The 23,216-nt window shown below is 34.9% G+C and overlaps 1 protein-coding gene across 2 annotated transcripts in view; it reads right to left on the bottom strand.

The window, feature by feature from the left end:
- Window positions 1–7,362: 7,362 nt before the first annotated feature.
- Window positions 7,363–23,216, bottom strand: part of LOC110113895 (developmentally-regulated G-protein 2) — a 33,219-nt gene continuing 17,365 nt past the window's right edge. The window contains exons 7-13 of one of the 2 annotated variants that reach the window (XM_028693779.1): window positions 18,136–18,210; window positions 11,409–11,528; window positions 8,936–9,106; window positions 8,271–8,384; window positions 8,004–8,174; window positions 7,539–7,644; window positions 7,363–7,508 (exon numbers count right to left, since the gene is read on the bottom strand). In XM_028693779.1, coding sequence (XP_028549612.1) covers window positions 7,549–7,644; window positions 8,004–8,174; window positions 8,271–8,384; window positions 8,936–9,106; window positions 11,409–11,528; window positions 18,136–18,210 — 747 coding nt within the window. In that variant the 3' untranslated portion in view covers window positions 7,363–7,508; window positions 7,539–7,548. Of the gene's footprint in view, window positions 7,645–8,003; window positions 8,175–8,270; window positions 8,385–8,935; window positions 9,107–11,408; window positions 11,529–18,135; window positions 18,211–23,216 lie in introns of both variants that reach the window. The other variant, XM_020846609.2, reaches the window with a different exon arrangement.

The raw sequence follows: 23,216 nt of genomic DNA, 5'->3' as shown, positions 1-23,216 counted from the left end.
TATATATATATATACACACACACACACACACACACAACAAGTCAGGTATCCTGGCTAGTCATATATTACTGTCCATTTAATCTTTGTCACTTGCCCACTACGGTCCCTCCAACATCCATTGCCCACTGACTATGTCCTCCCTCATACCTTCGTCGTCTTATAATGGTCCCTCTGATCTCAGCCACCTAACTATGGGCCCTCCGAACTTTGTCGCCTAACTACAGTCCTATCGACCAATTGAATAGGTCAACATTCTCTTGATAACAACTATTATGTCATTTGACTTTTCCAACTCTAATCAAATAATATGCTCTAATTGATATATATTTACCTTTTTTTGTTAAACCCCACGTAGGGGCCTATATATTACTAATTAAAAAGGTTACAAGTCCTTAGAGGATGATCAGAAGCTCTCTAAAAGTACAACATTTAAAGCAAAATCTAATGAGCCTTAGATGCTATCTATTACAATTAAAAAAGCAAGGAAAAATAATTAAGGATGACAAACCCAAGAAGCAAACACAAGCAAAACAACCAAGATGGTCAGCACCACAAACATCAGCAACCTACCATGATCAGCAACACGAGTACTCTAGATATCTGCAAGAAGTTAAGAGGCTCCAAAGCATAAAATTAGCAAACCTAATCAAAGATAGAGGGCCCACAACAAGAAAACATCTAAACACCAACAGAAGCCATAACTCCCAGAAAAAAAGATAACAACACCAAGAAGCACCTAATCACCAGAAAACCAATAAATTTGAAAAACAAAGACATGGACGCCAACAAAGATAGGGATACCACCCATAGTAAGAAAGCACCAAAACACCAACAGAAGCCACAGCTCCCAGGGGACAAGACAACAACACTTAAATGCCACCCAAATACTAGAACACCAAACCAACATGAACAGAACAGAACAAGCCTCACACCAAAAAACTAACCCCATGCCAAAGTTATTTTCCATTGGATCTAGTAAATTTGCCACTTGAAATACAAGAATTTGTAACCATTACATTTATTTTTCTTTCCTTTCTTGCTAGAACCAACAAAGAAATTCTCATTCATCACCTGAATCACATTTAAATCACTACCTTAGAGAGGTTACCACAAGGCACCCCCCCAAGCTCACAATTTTCTTCATAATTACAAACTATCCAATTAGATTGATCAATTTGTTTATTACCCTTTCCTTCACCAACATCAACAATTGAAAAGGCAAGGAAATAATAGGAACCATTGCAGAAACATCCAAAGCAAAGTTAAAAAGAGTATTACAAATCTCAGGGTCAAAAGATCCCTGTTGAGGCCTAACATCCACAACTGAAGTACTACCAAACTCAACAGCCACAACATAAGTGAGATCCCCCATAGTTTTATTAGCCTGACACTCCCTAGGCTTCAACTTGTTAGCAACTTGGGTGACAAAGCAATTATGCATAGAGTTTAAACCAGAATCAGCTATAACAATTTCATCATCAACACCAATATTAGAACTAGGGGTCCATTAGGGGATAACTATATGTTTCACCATACAAGTATTGCCACCCATAACATTAGTAATACCCTCTCTATTTTCATAAGAATTAGTCATAGGTAATACATTAGTCGACGAAGCATCCGTAATACTATGAACTTCCTCATCATCTAGACTGACAACACCATTAAGGAAAGCCTCATTAGGGCCAAATTTAACATTCTCATAATTCACAACAATAAAATGATGCAAAATAACAATCCAAATTTGAATGGCTAAGAGACTTGCAATTAACACAAAAAGGAGGAAACTTAAGCATACCCAAATTTTTACATACTAAGCATACAACCCAAATTTATCATGACCAAGCAAAACTCTATCAGGATAGCGTTTTGGTGATGTCTAACTTAACACGAATGCGAGTAATCAAAGGACACGAATCAATCGTAGTGACATAATCAGTTTTTAACAGCCTACCAAACAACGACTTCAAACTGTGAAGGATACGGGGATGGAAAAGGTAGGGACGCAAAGTTAGGGAATGAAACCCAAATCAGGAGATTCAACATTAACATAAAAAGGGAGACCACTTAAATAACTTCATGGAGTTGTTCACAAAGTATGAATGATGAGAGAAGACACAGCCATAGTCTAAATCATTAACCAACATAATCAAAACATGCTTAGGATTCCACAAAGAAAATGAGAAATTACCAGTGAGCTTAAGGTTGAAAAAAATTATGAATAGTATCGATTGAAGGTCTACAATCAGGAAAGGTTTCAATCAATGAGAACTCAAATGATGCCGCCAAAGAAAAAAAAAATCCTCTGAAATCCAAAGGGAAGGTAAGTCACGATGAGTAGAGGTTTTAAGATTGATAAACACAAGGGAAATCTCAGTAAGGGCCTCAAGAAAAGAACAAAAAGTTGAATGCCCATCTGAAAAGCCTAGATTAATCACACGATTTACCGCCATTGTAGCTGGAATGGTTGGAGGTGGACAAATCAGAAAGACGAGCAAGAAATTATACAAAAGATGAGAGAATACAAAGATAAGAGAAGGAGAAAACTTCCCTGAAGCTGATAGCGTAGGAAGGTCATGACGACCAGAGGCACATCGAGGAGGGCAAAACCCTAGTAGAGCTTAACTTGTGCTGGTTAAAGATCTTCATTCCTAATTATATTTACATGTTATTTCAATGCCTTTACTCAAGGAAGGGCATCAAATCAACGATAAACACTAGTGGAATTATTTTAACTAGGCCAGGCCTAATGGTTTTTACCTTTTTTAGATTTTTTGCATACAAAATTATAGTGTCTTATGATTGTTACATCCCTCTCTCTCATATGTGTATGTGCTTGATATTTGTACGAAACAAGGACGCTAAACTCTATATTTCTTTACCACTGCAAATGTTTCGGCACACGACACTTTAAAAATTCTCAAAATACCTTAACAAAAAGGTAAATTTTTTTCTATAAATGATAATAGAGAATTATACCGATGAAATGAAAGAAATAAAAGTAAAATGTTTATTAGTTAATTGTTAAAAATGTGAATTATATTTAATATAATAAAATATTTTCATAAGATCCAACTTCACACAAGAAAAATTTAAACTAACCTTTTTTGTTAACATTTTTGAGAATTTTAAAACCATGTATAATATTGCCAGATTTCTCTACCCTTAGGAAATATAGTTCCAGCTTATGAAATATTATACTAATTTTATTAATAAGAAGCTTGGAGATGAAGACCTTATATAAGACATTAGAAAGTTAAATAATTTTATAACTATAGACTTTAACTTTGGGAGGATATTCGTATTAAGGTGATGTCTCTCACATCTTTGGTTCTCTTTGGCATAAGACGATTCCTCTATCCTATTCTTTGATTACCTGGAGATGCCTTAAAGGCTATTTGCCCGTGGATACCAATCTGTATAAGAAAGGTTTTTATTTTTCCTCTAAATGTCAATGTTGTCTTAATATTGAAAGTACTCAACATGTTTTTGTTAGTAGTAGTATTGCTCAAATGGTTTGGTGCCACTTTTTTAACCTTGCTGGTTTGGATAACTTCAGTAATCAATATTTATTGCCAGATATTCTTGAGATCTGGTTTTCTAAAGGTAAAGGCCATATTAATTGCTTAATTTCTATTCTGATTATTTGGTACATTTGGAAAGCTAGAAACTAGTCTAAACATAAAAATATTAGAATCTGGGCTAATCAGATCATTACCAATGTTAGGAACAAAGTTTTGAGTCTTATTGCTGTCAATCTTATTTCTCAAAAGAATTTCAAAAACTGTAATCGTTTGGCTAGTTACTTTGGGGTTGATATCAATGGGGTTAATACCAATATGATGGATCGTATTGTTAAATGGCTGAAACCGGCTCCACCTTATGTTAAGATTAACATTGATGGCTCGGTTGGAAATGCTATTGCTGGCATGGGTGGTCTTATTCACAATGTTGAAGGGAATCCCATTGTTGTTTTTGCTGGTCCTATCTCTACGAATTCTGTGTTAAATGCCGAATTACTGGGGATTTTACAAGGCTTAACTATCTGTCTGAATTTGGGTTTTCAGCATGTGTATTTTGAAGTGGACTCCAAACTTGCTATTCAAGCCATATCTACTACTAATGCTATTTTTCCTAAAGATCTTTATATTATTCGGAAAATTAAAATTTTGCTTTCCAACTTCAATTTTATCATTTCCCATATCTACCGGGAAGGCAATATTTGTGTGGATTGGCTGGCAAATTTTGGCTCTGGCAATGATTTCTACCAAGAATTGCCTATTATTAATCTTCCAGCTCCTCTTAAAGGCATGGTTTTGTTAGATAAAATGGGCCTCCCTTACATCCGTCATGAGTGATTTTGCTTGGTGTGTTTTAGTGGTTAATAATGTCTGCTTGGTCATGATGTTCTGTTTTTTTCCTGGTTTTTGTTTCTTCTTTCGTCTGTGTTTCAATTTTCTGGGAAGGCTCTTTTCTCTGTTGCCATGAATTGTTATATTTTCTGTTTCATGTGTTTCAGATCTAAGTTTCTTATCCATGTTTATTTTGGTTACCTGTATGATTTTATTTTTATGATGTTGAATTATTCCTGTGACAATGTTTGGTTCTGTCTGAGCAGTGGGAATTATCTTTCCAGTTTTGAATTTAATGTCCAGTTTAAGATTATTTGCAGGTCTGTTAGTTGGAGTTTCTGATATATTTTCTATGCTGGTTGTAGTAATCTAGGTGGGATTTATGGTTTCTTTTTTGGCCTGAATCTGCACTGGCTGGGCTATTTTAAGGGGAAGAATTTAGGTGGGTTGTCCTGTTTCAGGATGATCCCTATTCATGACAATAGTAAGTCGGATTGGGTTTTCAATGGGGTTATCTGTTTTCTCCAGGGCTATCTTTGGTTGTCTAATGCTGTTATGAACTCTTGGCCTTATAGGGATAACATTGGAAACCTTACCTCTATTATCTACTTTATTTCTCTTACTTTTTTTTTGGAGAATTCCTTGCAGGCATCAAAATAATCTTCGTGTTACGAGCTTCAATGATCCAAGGTATTCTCTCGTTCAAATTCGAATTGCTATTTCTGTTATCTTCAGTTTTTTTGCAGGAAGATTGAGCTGAAAAGGACTATTCTGCTCTTCCTTTTTTGGGTGTTGTTTTCTCATAGCCCGAGCTTCTGCTATGTTTCTTTTTGTACTCGTAGAAAAAGGATCCACCGGCTCATAGGTTTTTTGTTTTCCTTGTTAATTATAGCTCTTTTGAGTATTAGAGAGCTGGAGGAACCATTTAAGGACTCTGTAATCGTTTTTTGTGATATTAACGCGTAGGCCCCTATAGAGGGTTTTAACCAAAAAAATGTTTATCAAATCAATATAATGGCATCATGCTTTAATATATTCAATTTTTTTAGGATTTAAAGAAAATGAATACCTTTAAGGGATGTTTGGTTGGCTAAAAATAGAATATTTTGAAATTGTTTAGATAAGTTTAAAGTAAATGCAAGTGAATATTTTTTAAAAAGTAAATATAGTGTGTAAAGTCTCAATGGTGGTCATTGGTGATGGCCGGTGGTAGGCGGTTGGTGACGGTGGTCAACAGCGGCGGCGACGGCAAATGGTGGTTGGTGGCAACGATTGTCAGTGGTTGGTGGTTGGCGTATGGTGGCGAAAACCGATGTTGGTTAGTGGCTGGCGGCGGGTAGCGATGGTAGTGGGTGGTAATGGCCAGTGGCAGTGGTCAAGCAAGTTGTGTTGTAAATGGTTCTCGCTCAAAATTAGGTAAGTTTAGCTTACCTAAAAAATGAACTAAAATAATTTACACTAGATTTATTTTACTTTGCATTCTTTTTTCTTCCAACGAAACATCGATATTTTAAAAACTCTTGCATTTTGAATAATTCACAATCATTTTACTTCCAATCAAACAACCCATTCATGAATGAACTATCAAAAGTGTAAACCCTAAACTTTTTAACACATAAGTGATTGCATCGTAGCCCCATACATGGCATGATGTTAACAACATCGTGATCAAATCTTGGAGTTCTTGAGTGTAATGATCTCTTCTACCCTAGTTAGATTATTACATGTAATAACCTGATAAAGTCTTGATATGAAATCTGAATATTATTTAAAATTTTAAAAAAGTTTCATACATATATAATTTCTCCTTGGGAGTGTTTTTCTTATATATATAATTAATGAAAAAAGTTCAAGGTGAGTTTTTTTATAAATTAAATCAAATTTAAAATAAATATTATAAAAATCAAATATTTATTCATCTTAAAATAAAATTTTTGTATAAAAAAATAGTTTTATCTATTGATTAAGAATTTTGGCTACTAATCTATTATATGACTTTGTTTGGGACGATTTTTTTATTCTCAATCGTGAAGATGCAAAATTTATTAAAAATATATTTAATAATTATTTAGATAATATAATATTTCTAATAATATAATTAATTCAGAACATATATTAGTGGTGGAGTCGTGAATTTTTTTTTGTGTGAGGTTATATAAATTAATTAAATTTCTTAGAAGAACATCAAATGAATATTTATTATGGGAAATATCAAATAGTTGGTGTGTATTAATGTATATCTTTTATTTATAAAATTATATTTAAATTTTAGTGAATATGTATCAAAAAGGCAAACTCTCATGAATATATGCTGTCCTAATCTCTTACTAATCTTTTAGGAGCAGAGTATGATTTGAATTGATCTGTTTGAAACCATTCTCTCATTTTCTATACTAAGGCTTCGTTTGAGATCGCTTTCTTGCTACTTCTTAAAACAACTTTTTAATTTTTAATTTTTAAACTGAAAAGCTGTTTTAAGAAGCAATAAGAAAGTCATCCTGAGATAACTTTCTTACTGCTACATAAAGCATCATTTTATTTCAAAAATTTTAATCTTTATATTAAAAAACTGCTTTAAAAAACAATAAGAAAACCGTCCCAAACCAAACATAATTAAGACTTCATTTGGGACGGCTTTTTTATTGCTTTTTAAAACAATTTTTAGTGCAAAAATATTTTTTTTTATTAAAAAAACCACTTTAAAAAATTAATAAGAAAATCATCCCTAACAAAATCTAAACCTCCCATATATATGCAACACTCTTAGAGAATGCTTTAACCCATACAAAACATTAATTAACTTAAATACCACCTTTATTTATATTGAAGTGGTGAATCTTGATGGGATGTCTCATATCATGTATAAAATACAAATTTTTAAATTTAATAAAATTTCTACACTATCAATTATTTGGTACAGTTGAAAATCAATATTAATTTTGAACTCTTCATATAATTTTAAAACTTCATTTATAAAGAATTCATTTTATATTAAATGAACTAATAAAAATAATCCCAAACAAAAGTAAATGGTATTCTCTCCATTATGAATAATACATTTCCAAAAATAAACATTATTTTTTAATAAAGAATTATTTTTTCATAAATTCTAATTTAACAGATGGACTTCTCAGCATACTTCGACAGCATCAAATGGTACAATACATGAGAGCAAAGCATCAAATGTCTGCCATGATCATTGTTTCAAAGGAGCCTTCTTCTCTCTGTCTGATATGCGAGCAGGAGCATTTGAATGAGACTTAAATCGGCCTCTTCCACCTTCTTCCTTCTCCTGAAAGGAATAGATGATCTACTGTAAGTCCTCTTAGGCAAGGAAGAGCAAACATACAAATGCAAAGAAATATGAAAATCCATGGAGCCTGAGAATGTCCCGGTGGGAGCTTTTATTCTGTACGGATATTGCACGGGAGAACCGTCCGGTTAAGCACTGAGTACCTAGCGGTACTCGGTACTGCAGTACCGAGTGCGGGTACCGAGCCGGGTACCCACCAATGAGGTGAAGTGACATATTTTTATTGGTCTCCGGACGCCCTCCGCACTCCGCACAGAATAATAAGACCCTGGTGGAAGCTATGAGCGTTCAATAATGGCGGATTAGTAACATAGAAAGGAAATAATAATGGACAATACCTTCTTCTTTACAATCTGAACAACATCCTCATCATGGAGAGGATGTGAAAGCCCACAGTGCTGTGGGTAGTGCCTTGAACTCAGCCCCCAAACAAGCACATATTTCACATCTTTAACCAAACTGCGGTGAATGTGATTACAGAAATCTTCAACGGTGCAGCCACCTCTGTCCTGGTTGATTTCATTTAAAAAAAAAAAGGGGGCAACAGGGTATTTGAGATGCTGAGGCGTTATAAACAGAAAAAGATAAGAATTGACACAACTTACAGTAGAGAGAACTACAGGATCTGAGAAATCAGGTTGCTGTCCTTGTGGCTTTGTATAAACTCTCACAAGCCCCATTTCCTCCCACATCCTTGCGAGTAATCTGTCTAAATTCAGCTGCAAGGCAATAGTAAACCAGATGTTCTTAGGGCATCTCCAACCGAAAATCTCATTTTTCACTCCAAAATGCCGTGTAAAAAATGCTGTGATTCATCTCCAATCGAACTCCATTTTGCCCCTATTGCGAAGGTAACAGTCATTCTCTTCTTTCACGCGTTTTTTCGGCAAGTTCGGTAGAGACAGAAAAATGGCGAAGATGAACAGTGCAACGCCAATATTGACGTCTCACTGTTCACCCGCAACCAAATAGTAGAAGTTTTACCGTTCGGCTGGAGCTCGCGAGCAACGCCATTCAAGCGTTTGGAATTCGGTTGGAGATGCCCTTAAGAACTTGATCAGAGATAGGCTACCTTCACCTTATTATTTTGTTCTGGTGCACCGTTAAGAAAATCAAAGCAAAACAAGTGCATGCCAAAAGCTGCAACCAGCAGCTTAACTATTTTGACAAATGGAACAACAAAAACGCTCTAAGATATGTTGAGCATAGAGAAGGAGACAGGTCAGTGTGCCCGTGAGAGTGGGGGGTGTCTGTGTCAGAGAGAGATTACCTTCAAATTACAACTGATGACTACGGAATTTGGCTGACGAGCCAGTCCATCTACATCATCTATACCGATGACATCAATCTTGTTATAGACATAAACACACTTCATGTATTTTCGATTACCCTCAATTACATCAATAAGATCATCAACAGAGGCATCTTCACGAAACAGAACCTAGATATAAACAAGTAATAATCAGATCAGACATAATGTAGAACATTCTATACAGAATCCATAATTCCACTAAATGGCAGCAGTTTAACGAAGAAAAACAGCAATCATAATCCTATATGTAGCAAGGAGAGCCCGGCAGTATTATCATATAAGAATCATTTGCGGGAATTAAAATGCGGAAGAAGAATAGAGATGCAAATAGAACTAGTATCATTTTTGATAAATTTGTCATTAAGAATCATATTGAAGGATGCAGCAAAAAAAAAAAAAACTGGAATCTAAAAGGTTGGATGATCAACTATAATAACATCAAGTAGTATATCATGAAGAGCCTAGCAAATCATGACGAATACAACATTGATGCCCATGAAGTATTAAGTCAATTTTACCTAAAGTTATTTTCTAATAGTCAACAATAACAACACCAAGCTTTTTTTCCACTATTTGGGGTCGGCTACATATATTTTTTTTCTCCATTACATCCTATTAAGAGTCAAGTTCTCATGTAAATCTAATAAGAAAAGATCATTTCTAATCTTTATAATCAAGTCTTTTTAGGTCCACCTCTATCTTTCTCAACATAGGTCAAATCTAATACATTTATTGTTCTAACTGGGTCATCAAAAGGCTGATATTTTATGTGACCAAACCGACTAAGGCGACTCTCTCTCTAATATTATCTACCACTATAGATACTCCAACCTTTTTACATATAGTGTAAAGACACTCATCCACCTGAGCATCGTCATCTCCGCAACACTAACTTAATTTTATGCTTCTCTTTTAATGTCTAACATTCTACACCATAAAGCATTGCAGGTCTCACTACCGCTTATAGAATTTTCTCTTAAGTTTTTTGGGTACTTTTCTATCACACAACAGACCCGATGCATTCCTCCACTTCAACCATCCAACTTGAATTCTACTAGTAATATCCCCATATATTTCACCATAATGTTGAACAATAGACCCAGATATCTAAAATGCATACTCTTTTTAATAACTTGATCGCCCAAAGTCACAATCCCCCTCTACTAAATCTCTTATTATTAAAATTACACTCCATGTATTCAGTTTTAAATCTACTCAAACAAAAACCTTTAGACTCTAAGGTTGACTTCCATAGTTCAAGTTTTCCTTTAACACTTACTCTAGTCTTATAAACAAGAATAATATCATCAGCAAAAAGCATAAACCAAAGTACATCCTCTTGTAAATGTCTAATAAGAATATTCATGAACAACAATAACATCAAGCCTTATCCCACTATATGGGTTTGACTACATGAATTATTTTCCTCCATTGTGTCCTGTTAAGAGTCAAATTCTCATTTAAAAATAATAAAAAAGATCATTTCTAATATTTCTAACCAAGTTTTTTAGGTATACCTCTATCTTTCTTAACATAGGACAAATCTAATACATCTACTCTCCTAACTAGGTTATCAGAAAGCCGACGTTTTATGTGACCAAACTATCTGAGGTGACTCTCTTTAATCTTATCAATCATTGGAGCTACCCAAATCTTTTCACACATATACTTCTTTCGCATTATGTCTATAAGAGTGAATCCACTCATTCACTTGAGCATCCTTATCTCTGCAACACTTAACTTAATTTTATGCTTCTCTTTTAATAGCCAACTTTATGTGCCATAACACAGTGCAAGTCCCACCACCACGTACTTCCTATCACACAACAGGCTTGATGTATTCCTCCTTGTTAACCATCCAACTTGAATTCTACTAATAATATCCTCATCTATTTCACCATCACTTTGAACAATAAATCCAAGATATCTCATTTTGAGGCGTTGAGGGACCAAATTGGTCCCTCAAAATAGTTGTGGACCATTTTGGTCCCTCACAAAGAGTTGATGGATCATTTTGGTCCTTTTATCATAACATATAATTAAAATTAAAGGATAACGGGTAAGAATTTTGCATTTATTCATATCAATAATAAAAATAATTTAAAACTAATGATATGATAGAAAAAAAAAATGAAACTTACTACAATCCAAACAAATATTGGAATTAGTTCAGTAGAATTTAGTCCATGCAACACAAATGAACACCAATAAAACTCACTTTAATGAAGCTTTCCTTTGGCAACCCAACTCCAACCACTTTGGACTACTTCCAAACACTTCCATCACAACAAACGGGCTCTTAATGCATTGCGGAATTGAACAATAAATATATAGTTTAATGGTTTTTAGATTATAGAAGTGATGCGTCAACAAAAGATTCTCAAATTAAAGAAATTTAAAAGAAGCATAATATGACAAGAAAATAAAGTACCTCTGCATTGTGTATCTTGTACTCGTGGAGAATCTGGTAGCAAAGCTTTTCATCAACCTGAGTCAATGCGCAAGTACTGTTGAATGAAATGCCTCCCGTCTTTTTCTTTTTGAAATATATCTGTGAAAGAAAAGGGGCATTATCTTCAAACTAAGATCACTAAAAACACTTACAAGTTTATCAAGGAGAGAAGAAATTCAAACAAAATCTGTTTTGGTTATCTTCAGTAAGATATGCAGTTCCAATTTCATGCTTTTGATTTCCACGTGCAACCCCAAGCAAGTTTCAATAACACATCATACAATTAATTTGATTGGTTGAAAAATGTTCCGAACAAGTGAAAATGAGAGAGAAAAACATCAAACGAGAAGCTGAAATATATATGCATTATTCGTTAGTTTCTGTGGTTCTAAAATGAAAATAATAATAATAATAATAAATTGAAATGCAAAATAGATTATTCTATTTTTAGCAAACAAGATTATGTTTTCATTGCCTCTCACCAACACGAGTAGTTTATACCCTAAGCCACCCTAAACCAAGGCAGGCGCAACGCTCACACCATTGTGGAGCATCTTGAGCTCGCTGCGGCTTTGGATGTGAGCCAAAAGCTGGCGTGAGAGCCAATTTGAACAATCAAAGTGGTAGTTATATAATGAAACATAATATTAATTAATAGGAGGAGATTATGTGATATCCAAGAACCACAATAACAATTATAAATAGCTTCAACATCCACATATTGCCTTGAAAATTTACTAACGTGAAGAATATTAGGAAACAAAAAACGATCTCAATCAAAATAATTAAATAAAATAATACTATATCACTTTTACTGCAAAAGAAAATCAATATAAACATAATAGAGAAAATCAATTATACAATATAAAATAAATTAGCCAAGGGCCCAAGGGTTTAGAGCTTGAAATCTATAAATATTTATATATAAATACTTGTCAATAAAAAATTGCCCTTATGATGCCGATACATGTTATTTGAACAAGAGAACCAAAATACTAAAATAGATTCAAAATGCCGATACATGTTTTATTTCTAAACACCCTAAACACTTTTATTCCTAATATGACGATACATGTTTTAGTTGAGATTCTATTGAAGAATTTTTTTTTTTTTTTTTTTTTTTTTTTTAATGGTTTTTACAACAATTATAATTGTGTAGGAAGCATTTATTTTTTATAATATTATATCATAAGTTATTTTTAGTATAAATTACATATTATTACTACTATGATAATTTTGATATATTAGATAATATTAGTAAAATTATTATTAAATCAATAAATTATTATGTGTTATCAATATATTAGTTAAAATTAATAATTAGAAAATTATATATTATTATTTTATATAAACATATTTTTTAAATTAGTTATATAGTGTTCGCTAGATAATTTGATTTATAGTAAAGTTGTTTGCCCATTTTTCTTATGTTATTTATTATTTGTAGGAAGAGATATTAAAAATTAAACATAAAAAATGATACATCAAAACTTTATCTTTGTTTTATAACTTCTAAATTTATTGAGAGGTCGTTTCAACATCCTTAACACTAAAAACATTATTCATCTTATCATGATCCATATCCCAATATGGCCTACAAAAATTCAAACTAGTATTAAGCAAGAAAATGATGCATGAGATTTATCCTATATAAATTAGGCTAGATCAACCAAACCAATTCAATAAATCATAAAAATCCTGATCAACTCGACCTATAAATTATGTTGCCTCTTTTGTTGACTCCACCTCCATTTCCTGTTCATTCTTCGGCTTAGTGAACTCCAGCCATTTTTATGTTGAGCCTAACCAAGGGTTTAGTAGCCAACAAATGTTAACGACAATCGAAAATAAATTGATAGACTGGAGGCTAAGCCGGTGGACCCCACTAGGTTGGACGGAGGGCAAGAAGAGAGGGGGGCTCAAAGGGGAATAATTCCACTTTTAATTACTTACTATAGAAAATCAAAATTGAGAGGGAATTAGGAAAGGTTTATTTAGAGAAAGAGAACTGATTTGAATTCAGATTTGGGAGGGAATTAGGAAAGATTTATTTAAAGAAAAAGGGCTAATTTAAATTCAGATTTGAGATAGGAAGATTTTTATTAAGGTTAATTAAGATGTTTTATTTTCATTTTGTGAATTGTGTTTTGTTGTAGTTTTATTTGGAGTTGTCCCTAACGGCGTCTAGGGTTCATAGAGAGTCAATCTACTTCTCGAATAATTAATCAACTTGTATATTGATTTGTTTTGCCAAAATAAAAAACTTTCTCGTTGATTTCTGCTGTATTTTCTCTTCGTTATTATTGTTTTTGTTGTGAGGAGATCGGATTCCTATTAAATTGATATCAAAACACGATTTAAGACATGGTGCAAAAAAGTAGGTGCTTTAAAAGAGAAACTAGAAGAAGTTGGCCAACTCAAATATGAAGTTGAGGAACTGATTTTATCTATGGAAGGGAGGTTTTATAACCTAGAGGATATGGAGAAAATATTGGAGCTTCACACCCAACCGGCAACATCGGAGACTAGAGCATCAGTGGGTGGCCAAGGAAGTATGAGAAACCCCAATATCAACAAAATAGGGGATGATCGAGAGGTACAAATTTTGGTCGACATGGAAAATATGCCACCTCTTGAACCGATAACCAGGAGGGAGATGGGTGAAGGATATGGCGCGAGGAGAAATTGGGAGGAAGAAATGAGGAGAGGTGATTTTAAGGAAGAGGATATTTACGAAAGAAGGAGAGGTGGTAGAGAACAATGGAGAAATCATAACAATCACCACATGGGAGGAGCCAGAGGTGGAAGAGGAAGTTGGGGCGGAGGGGATACCAGAGTAAGAAAACTGAATATGCTTATTTTTTAGGAAGAATATGCTCATGGGTGGATCTATAGGGTGGAGAGGTACTTCTTGATGAATGTGCTGGCGAAGGAGAAGAGACTCACAGTGGCAGTTTCATGCTTGGAGGGGAGGGCCTTATCTTAGTATCAGTGGAGAGACATGAGAGATCCAATCCGATCATGGAATGTGTTTAAAGAAAGTTTATTAGAATGTCAAACCAGTCGAGAAGGAGACTTCTACGAGCAATTCTTTGCTCTGGTTTAGGAAGGGACAATGATGGATTATCGAGAGAGGTTTGAGTACCTTTCTAGCTGATTGGAGAGGTTATTTGAGACAAAGGGGAATTTCATGAAGGGGTTCAAGCTAGAGATCATGGTCGTTGTCTGGTTATTGAGGCCACGAGGATTGGGGGAGGCTATGGAGCTAACCCAGTTGGTAAGGACAAAAACTCGCATGAGAGAAGCATCAAGGGCAGCAATTCGAGAGTTTCATAACGGACGAGGACTACTTCTTTGGCATGAAAGGTACAACTTAGGCCCATTTAGAAAGAAGTACCAATGATTAGGGGAATAAGAGCACAGTCGAGGGAAATTTCAAGAAGATGACCAAGGCAGAGGCTCGGGAGAAGTAGGCTAGGGGGTTGTATTTCTGTTGTGAAGACAAGTTTACATAGGGCCACTGCTGCAAGGACTGTTTTCTGCAGGTACTTATAGTCTATGATGAGGAGGAGACACTAGAGGAAGAAGTGGCTCAAGAAGAGGAACATTTGCACCAAGATGCGGCATAGGTCTCCATGAACTCAATGGTGGGGTTTACCTCAAATCACATCATGAAAGTGAGGGGAAAGATACGAGGAGAATCAGTGGAAGTTCTAGTAAATAATGGGGTAACCCACAATTTCATCTCCAACCAAGTGGTGGACCAGTTGGGGCTAAAGTTGGTCGACACTGGCTATTTTGGTGTGATGATTGAAATGAGGAAGGTGGAGAATAGTAGAGGCATCTGCCCAGATCTAATGGTGACACTACAGGAGATCTAGGTGAGGGCGGATTTTCTTTCCTTGGAGTTAGGGAGCACAGATGCAATTTTGGACAAAAATTAGTTGTAGACCCTGGGGGAGACCAAGGTGGATTGGAAGGCATTAACTATCAAATTGAGATGAGATGAACTTTTCTCCTCCTACTAGAAGAATGTCTATTATTATCCAAAATACTATTTTTGCGCCTACCTCTTTCATAGCTTTAAAACTCAAGATTACAGTATTGATTGAGTTTTACAAAATGAGAAATAATTGTGAATCAATTTCATCTATTTTTAGTCTAAATTTGAAAAAGTATTCATGTAATCGACCCCACATAGTGGGATAGAGACTTGATGTTGTTGTTAGTCCAAATTAATCATTCATAAAGCATATGAGAAAAAAAAATGTAATTGGATAACCTACGCTATCCCTCTTAAAGTTTAATTGTTATCATTTAATTACCAATCAAAGCCATCTTATACAAGGAAGATATCATCAATCATCTATGCATTTAATTCCAAGTCATTTTAAACTCTCCATCCTTTAAAATCGTAATTATATTCTTATACAACCATGGTCAATCTGATGTATGACTACTTGGATAGGCAAATATATTAACTTGAAATTACACGCTTTATGACAAAGCAACAGCAATTATTCAACTTCTTATGGATTAAACAACATATTGAAGACAATAAAGCAATGATTAGGCGTAGGCAATTGATTACAAGATAAAATTTGAAGCACAAAATAATCAAAGTAAATCCGATTTTGCTTAACGTGGGGTTTCAAAAGAAATCTCTTAATTAACAATAAGACTAGTCACTATTAAGATCCCTCACTCACACTCTTAATAATTGGTTAGGCGGAGAAAGCTTGCAAATGATCCCACAATGGAGGAAAACTTAGAAGGAATAAGATTCATGAGAGTTCACCTTTGTCAGGATTCGGAAGATAGTTGCCACTGAACGGAAGGTTGTTGTTGATCAATAGCGGTTGCAAGGGAGAAGAGGATTCTTTCCACGTAATCTTCGACGGAGTGGTTGTTTTCAAGATCTATATCGAAAAAAGGAGATCGAAGAATGTTGATTAATCCTTGATCGTCAAAAAGGAAGTCGTGATCATGCTCCGGATCAGCCATTCATGAGTGGACAGCAAATTAACTTGTGCTGGAAACTCCAGATAGCAAGCTGGAACGTTCCGGGCAGCAACTTAGAGGGTCTGGACAGCGGGACAACAAGTTTATGCTTGCTGAAATTTCTGGACAACAATATTAAAATGTCCAGGAAATCTGGACACAGCTTTGGAAGGCTAAAATCTTGGAGTATAAGGTATGTAGGAAGGGAGCACTTAAGGAAACCATAAAAGGGGCAAGGGGAAGGGGGCGACTAGCCATGATTGGGGTGAGATTGTTGATTTAATAGAGTTGTCAATCATGATCTCTCAATTAAGGAGATAAGAATTAAATCAAATATATAAATTTGGAACTAATTTGGAGTAATTGATTGAGAAACTAAATTGAAAGGAGCAAAAAAGGGGAAAGGGGAGAGGAAGGGGCCAGCCCCTTTAATGGGTGATTTGATTGGGACCTAAAGAGGTTACCAATCTTGGCCAACTTGATTAGGAAAAGAGATTTTATTACAAATCTCTCCTTCCTAATTCAAATTAAATGTGGATTGAATAAGGAAACTTTCCAAAATTAATTCATCTAGCAAATAGAAAGAATTTTCAAAATTCAAATTAACTTGAATGGAGGACTTCACTAAATTAAATCATCTTATTTAAGGAAGGGAATTTCAGATTTTGGAATGATTTGAAATCTGAATTTAAACCTTCCAAAAATATTATGAGGTATCTTTGGAAAGTAAAAATAGAAGGTGAAAAGTTTGGGGGTCAAGGGGAGGAAGGGTGGCCGGCGGCTAGATGGTGGGTCTTGACCGGCGGTTAAGGGGAGGGGATGTTTGGCCGGCGGTTTTAGGAGAGTTGGTCGGCGGCTTGGGAAAGAGGGGAGGGGTGGCAGTTGGGAGTAGAAGGGGGAGGCCGACGGCTAGGGGAAAGAGGCCAGGGGGGCGATGGCTAGAGAAAAGGGCAAGGAGAAGTTGGAGAAGAAAAAGACCACGAGCCCGGACACTTCCTGCCACTGGTGGGTAATTTTTTGCGCTCATTTAGGGACTTCACCAAAGTTCTCACAAGAACCCTCAAAACTCACAAAGAAACAAAGTGCTGAAAATTTATAATAATAATCATCATCCCCTTCAAAGAAGATGAGGGGTTATAAATAGCCAAAATACAATAAAAAAATCCATAAGACAAGAGTGCCCCTGGGGTCACATGAACCTACTCCCTCAAGTGGGGGTAAAATCAGAAAAGATACAATAATAAATCAAATATAAATAATAGCTCAGAAATACAGCGGTGTAATCATGGTCGTAGATCTCCGGCCTCTTCTCTGATAAACTCTCCACTATCGGATATCCTCATCACAACCATTATGACATTTTTTTATGCATCAAAATAATGATCAAACAAAATTTTGAAATTGTGCATCCCACTAGATTTAATGATGTATAAGAGAATGAGCAATTTTTATTGGGATTTTAAAAATCTAAATGGGAGAAGAATCCTTCAATAAAACAGCAATACGCAATTTGGATGATTTATCCATAAGTCATGTGCAATTCGGACTTCAGAAAACCAATCTTTCTGCATAACCGATAATCAAATTTATATGGAAGAAGGATGACAACATCATAAAGTAGAGAGAAAAATAAAAATAGAAGGCTGATGAAGTGTAGATTGCTTCAAACTAAAAAAAAAAATATTGATGAAAGTATTAAGCGTACTTGAGGTGGCCTCTTGTTCAACCTCAGGCCAACAGCTTCCAACTCACTTGTCAAAATTTGACGATGTCCCTCACTCTGAAAAAACATAGCCGCATAGCATGCACATCAAAATACAAATTTGCATTATACTCGATCAAAATCAAAAGAAGGGCTAAACAAGAAAATGCAAAAAAATTTACGATAAACATCATCTTCAGTAGAAATGTGTCATTTCAAACGCAGAGCTACCAAGCAACTTAGTGTACTTAATGGGTCCTAAAGCAATCACGATTCTGTCAAAACAAAAATGACAAAAGCAAGACAATTTCTGACAGTTGCCCACTTGTTCAAGGTAGATGACAGTTAAAAAACTTGCAATATTTGCAACCGTAACATAACAAAAGACAGCAGGCAAGGTTTGACAAGTATAAATGCGAGTATGGTTAGAGTAGGAACAGGAAAAGTAAAATGTACTTTAAAAGGATGGGATTATACAACAAAAGCTAACAATATTTAGCAGTTTGTACTAAGCTTATGGTGTCACTAAGCTATTCTCAAGCCTTCCATCAATATCTGGAAAATATTCAGCGTGTAAGCGCAAAATTCCCATCTTAGAATGCCAGTAACTAGAACTTTTGTCAAATAACTTGATCAGAAAAGCCATCTCAAGAACACTGAACCACGTAACCTGGATCAGTCAAAAAAAAAACTTATTTTTATTTATTTCAATAGCTTTGGGCCACAATTGCTGCTTCTCTTATTGGAAAACCTAGCAGTATCATCATCAGGCCACGGAATGCAGCAAGGAAGGTTTGAGCAGCCTGAACCTTTAGTCTCCCACATCCTCCTCCCCACAATCTAGTACCTCTATCAATACCAGAATGATGCATAGTTCACAGCTGGTCATCGGTATCATCGGCATCAGGTTTACCATAACTGAATGAGGAAAGAAAGATTGAATAGCCTAAACCTTTAGTCTCCCACGCCCTTCATCGCCACAATCTAGTAATCTATCAGTATCGAATGCAGTATAGTTCATCAGCTGGTTGTCGACCTCCCTTCCTACCTCATTGATAATTGCTCTTGGTTTGGTTGTGCTTCATGAGTTTGGATGTTATATGATGAAGTATGGACACGATAAAAGAGTATGAGTACAGCATACAATAGGGGAAAAAGTATATATAAATATTTAGATCTCCACATATCATCATCATGATAATTAGTCAAATCCCAAATAGTCTTCGATGAGTTTGGATGTTTTGTGATGAAGTATGGACATGACTATTAGGTATAGAGCAGGGTACAATTCTGTAAAAAACTAAATATATTAAAAATAAATATCAATATTTACAGCTCCACATATCATTATCATCATCATGAGCCTTACCCCAAGGATTTTGGGGCCAGCTTTATGAATCCTAATTGCCCATTTGTTCCTTCTTAATATTGCATAAGGCTTGTGGACTGAGAAAATTAGCCCTGTAAGCATCTCATTCATAATTTGCATGGAAAAATCCTATACCTTAAGACATGCTAAATCAATTAGCGTATGAGAGTACAAAATAATTAATTAGATAATTTCCCTAAATTTTGAAGGATTAAGATTGTATATAATATTTAAATCATGTTATATGGTGTCATAAAGTATTTGAGAGCATCCATGTTTTTGAAAGTAAAAGATATGGAAACAGAATCCCTTTAAAATTTTCATGCTTCATACACTGAACACGGCCTTGGACTATAAAATTTTCATGATTCATACGTTGAACATGGTATTTGGATTCTAGAGTTGTATTAACTGATGCAGAGATGCTACTCTGGTGTGGGATTTTGAACAGAGGGCAAAACTTAATGCTCATCTAACGGATCAAGGATGAGCATCACTTTTGATGGCATTAGCACAATAGCCCCAATGATGTGACACAAAATTTGAATCTTTAGTTTACCCAGAACAAGTGAATTTTATATCTTTTGGACCACATTGAAACTTACATAATGCTCATCTAACGGATCAAGGATAAGCATCACTTTTGATGGCATTAGCACAATAGCTCCAATGATGATGACACAAAATTTGAATCTTTGATTTACCCAAAATAAGTGAATTTTATATCATTTGGCATTGAGACTTACATTGATTATAAGAAAGCTAAAACTCTTACACAGAAGATTGTGAGCTAAGCAAATGTTACAATTTTTTATGATTATTAGCAGGCTTGCTACTAAAGAATTAAAAAGGAAGATATAAAAGATCTGAGGTCATGGATGTGAGATTTAAAAACTTTGATCAAGTTGGATGCATTAGCAGAAAATATAACAGGATAGTTAGATATCATAATATTATCAATTAAAAAATTATTAGAAAGAAGCACAATGAATAAAATAAAAAGATGTATTGATTGATCCAAAAAAGGGATATGTAAAATTGTAGAGTGAAGAAATAAGAGATTTAGAGATTTCAATCATGGTTGAAGAATTAAAAGTGAAGATAATATTATTTTAATTAAAGAAAACAAGAAGGTAAGATGAAAGATTATACTTTGAGACATTATGAAATGGGTGTTTTAAAAAAAAAAATACTTAAAAAGATCATAATGAACAAAATAATAAGGTACAATTATCAATTGATCTAAAAAATTAAAATGCTGTTAGCTTTAGGTCTCAATGACTTAATAATGCTTATATTCAAATCATTAAAGATACGTAGGCAGGAGCTATTACTTGTGTTCAAACACAGGGTAGTTTGACCAAGTATTTCTCTATTTCGATGGGATTACATCAACGAACAGCTTTAAGCCCATATCTTTTTTCTTTAGTCATGCATGGATGTTCTCACCAGACATTTGCAAGAGGATGTACCTTAGTGTATTCTTTTTGCTGATGATATTTTTCTTGTTGATAAGACTAAAGATGGAGTTGAAGGTAAACTTGAATTATGGAGGTCAACCTTAGAGTCTAAAGGTTTTCGCTTGAGTAGATCTAAAACAGAATATATGGAGTTTAATTTTAATAGTAATAGACCTAGTGAGGGGATTGTGACTTTGGGCAATCAAGTTATATATGTGGTTGCTCGCCGCATTGCAAGCACCAAGAATAGAGTTTGGATTATACATTTGCAATTGCATCGACAGAGGCGGTGTTGGGATGACGGCACAACAATCGGGTTTAGGGTTTTTTTTCATTTTTTTTATTTTTTATTTTTTTTATTTTTCCTCTTTCTTTTTTTCTTTCTTTTTTTATTTTCTTTTTTTGTACCTTTTTCTCTTTTCGTTTTTTGTATCTTTTTCGCTTTTCTTTTTTTCTTTCCCTTCTTTTATTGTAATAATAATTACAATTATAACTATTATTATTATAATTATAGTTAATAAATTATTATTATTATTATTATTACTAATAATTATAATAATTGTTAACTAATAATATTAACATAATAATAATTTTACCCTCGTCTTTTTATTGGCTTACAGGATCAGATCAGAGGGCTAAGAATAGAGGCGTCAACTAGAGAGCTCGATTCCTGCTTGCAGAGAGACAGAAGAGCTGCGATAGGATGTCATGAAGTTCGGAAGTTTAAAGGTTTAGAAATTTGAGAATTTGAATGATTGATATTTGGAATTCTGAAGGTTTTGATATTTAAAATAGAAATTTCACCATCTTGCACTTAAAGTGATGGTGGGGGAATGGATGATGGACCCGATCAAGATCCCATTGTTCCGTCATCCCGAGCCATTGTGGTCCCTGGTCTACTTAGTCAGAGGAGGCAGTCGACCCAACCTGACAGAAGGATCCTTGTCGGCAACCATGAGTTGCTTCGTTCAAGGGTATCTTGTAGACCTGGGATGAATGTTTGTCTAAGGGGACAAATTTGAATCCACCTTAGCTAACAGAGGGTTTTGTACCCTATCGATTATATCCTATTGATTCATATCCCAAGGATTTGATATCACTAAGGAACGTATTGGCTCTGGCCATAACTGGTATTTCATTGTACCATTTGGCAGCAAAACCACTCAGTTCAGAGAGTCTGGGTCATAACCATTTATCCTGCGGTACCATTTGGCGGCAAAACCGCCGGTTAGAGGACACGTACCACGTTCTTACTGGCAGGAGATTATTTGAGAATGGATCCTAGTGATATTTTCGAGTAGGCATTTGGCTCTATGTGAGCTAAAGTATTTCAATTTGTCCACTTCGACAAACGGTTGCGGATGATAGATAGATTTTGCTTTAAGTATTCGGATGATTGAATTTATTTCAAATTTTAAATATTTTTGGATTTTGTAATTTTTTAGATTTTCTAGGATTTTTATGAGTATTTGGGTGGAGTTTTGAATGTTGGAATGAACCCCTCCGGTTGAGATTTACATTCAACACGGCCATCATTGGGGTGTAAGGGGTCATTTCTATTTAAAGCTTGAACCTTATCGACCATATCAATTTGCCGATAGGGGATCGGATTTCGTATGATTTATGTCTTTATTAGTGATTTCTTTTTATTATAGGCCTTGAAGGTCTAATATGAATGTATTAAATAAATATGCTGGTCGTCACAATCGTATATTTATTTGATGATTTGAACCTTGTCGACTCCTATTGATCCGTATAGAAGGATCGGATTCGAACTTGAATTCACTTATTGACCTGCGTAGCATCCCTAGACGTCACATGTGTTCCCACAACATGCTCTTCGGGGCCCATGCAGGTGTTTGGGGGCATTTAATGATTATTTGTCGAACCTTGTCGACTCCTACTTACCTGCTTAGAAGAATCGGGTTAAAATTTATTGACCCGCGTAGCATCCCTAGACATCACGTGTGTTACACTTACCCCTTTGTGTACTTATGTATATACAAACTACAATGCATGTGCAAGGGCATTCTTGAAATATTTGTAAACGCCTTCTGTCCGCTTGCATAAATGTTGCGGATCCGGTGGCGTGGTGTTGTAGATTGTAGACGCCTTCTGTCTACTTGTAAAAGTGTTGCAGATTCGGTGGTGTGGCGTTGTAGATTCTAAACGTCTTTTGTCTGCTTGTAAAAGTGTTGCAGATTCGGTGGCGTGGCATAGCAACTTTCAAATTGAGTTGTTTGCTGCTTTGTACA

The sequence above is a fragment of the Dendrobium catenatum genome, unplaced genomic scaffold, assembly GCF_001605985.2.
Source record: "Dendrobium catenatum unplaced genomic scaffold, ASM160598v2 fragScaff_scaffold_365, whole genome shotgun sequence".
NCBI classification, from domain to species: Eukaryota; Viridiplantae; Streptophyta; class Magnoliopsida; order Asparagales; family Orchidaceae; genus Dendrobium; species Dendrobium catenatum.
This window is presented reverse-complemented; position numbering and strand designations above follow the sequence as displayed.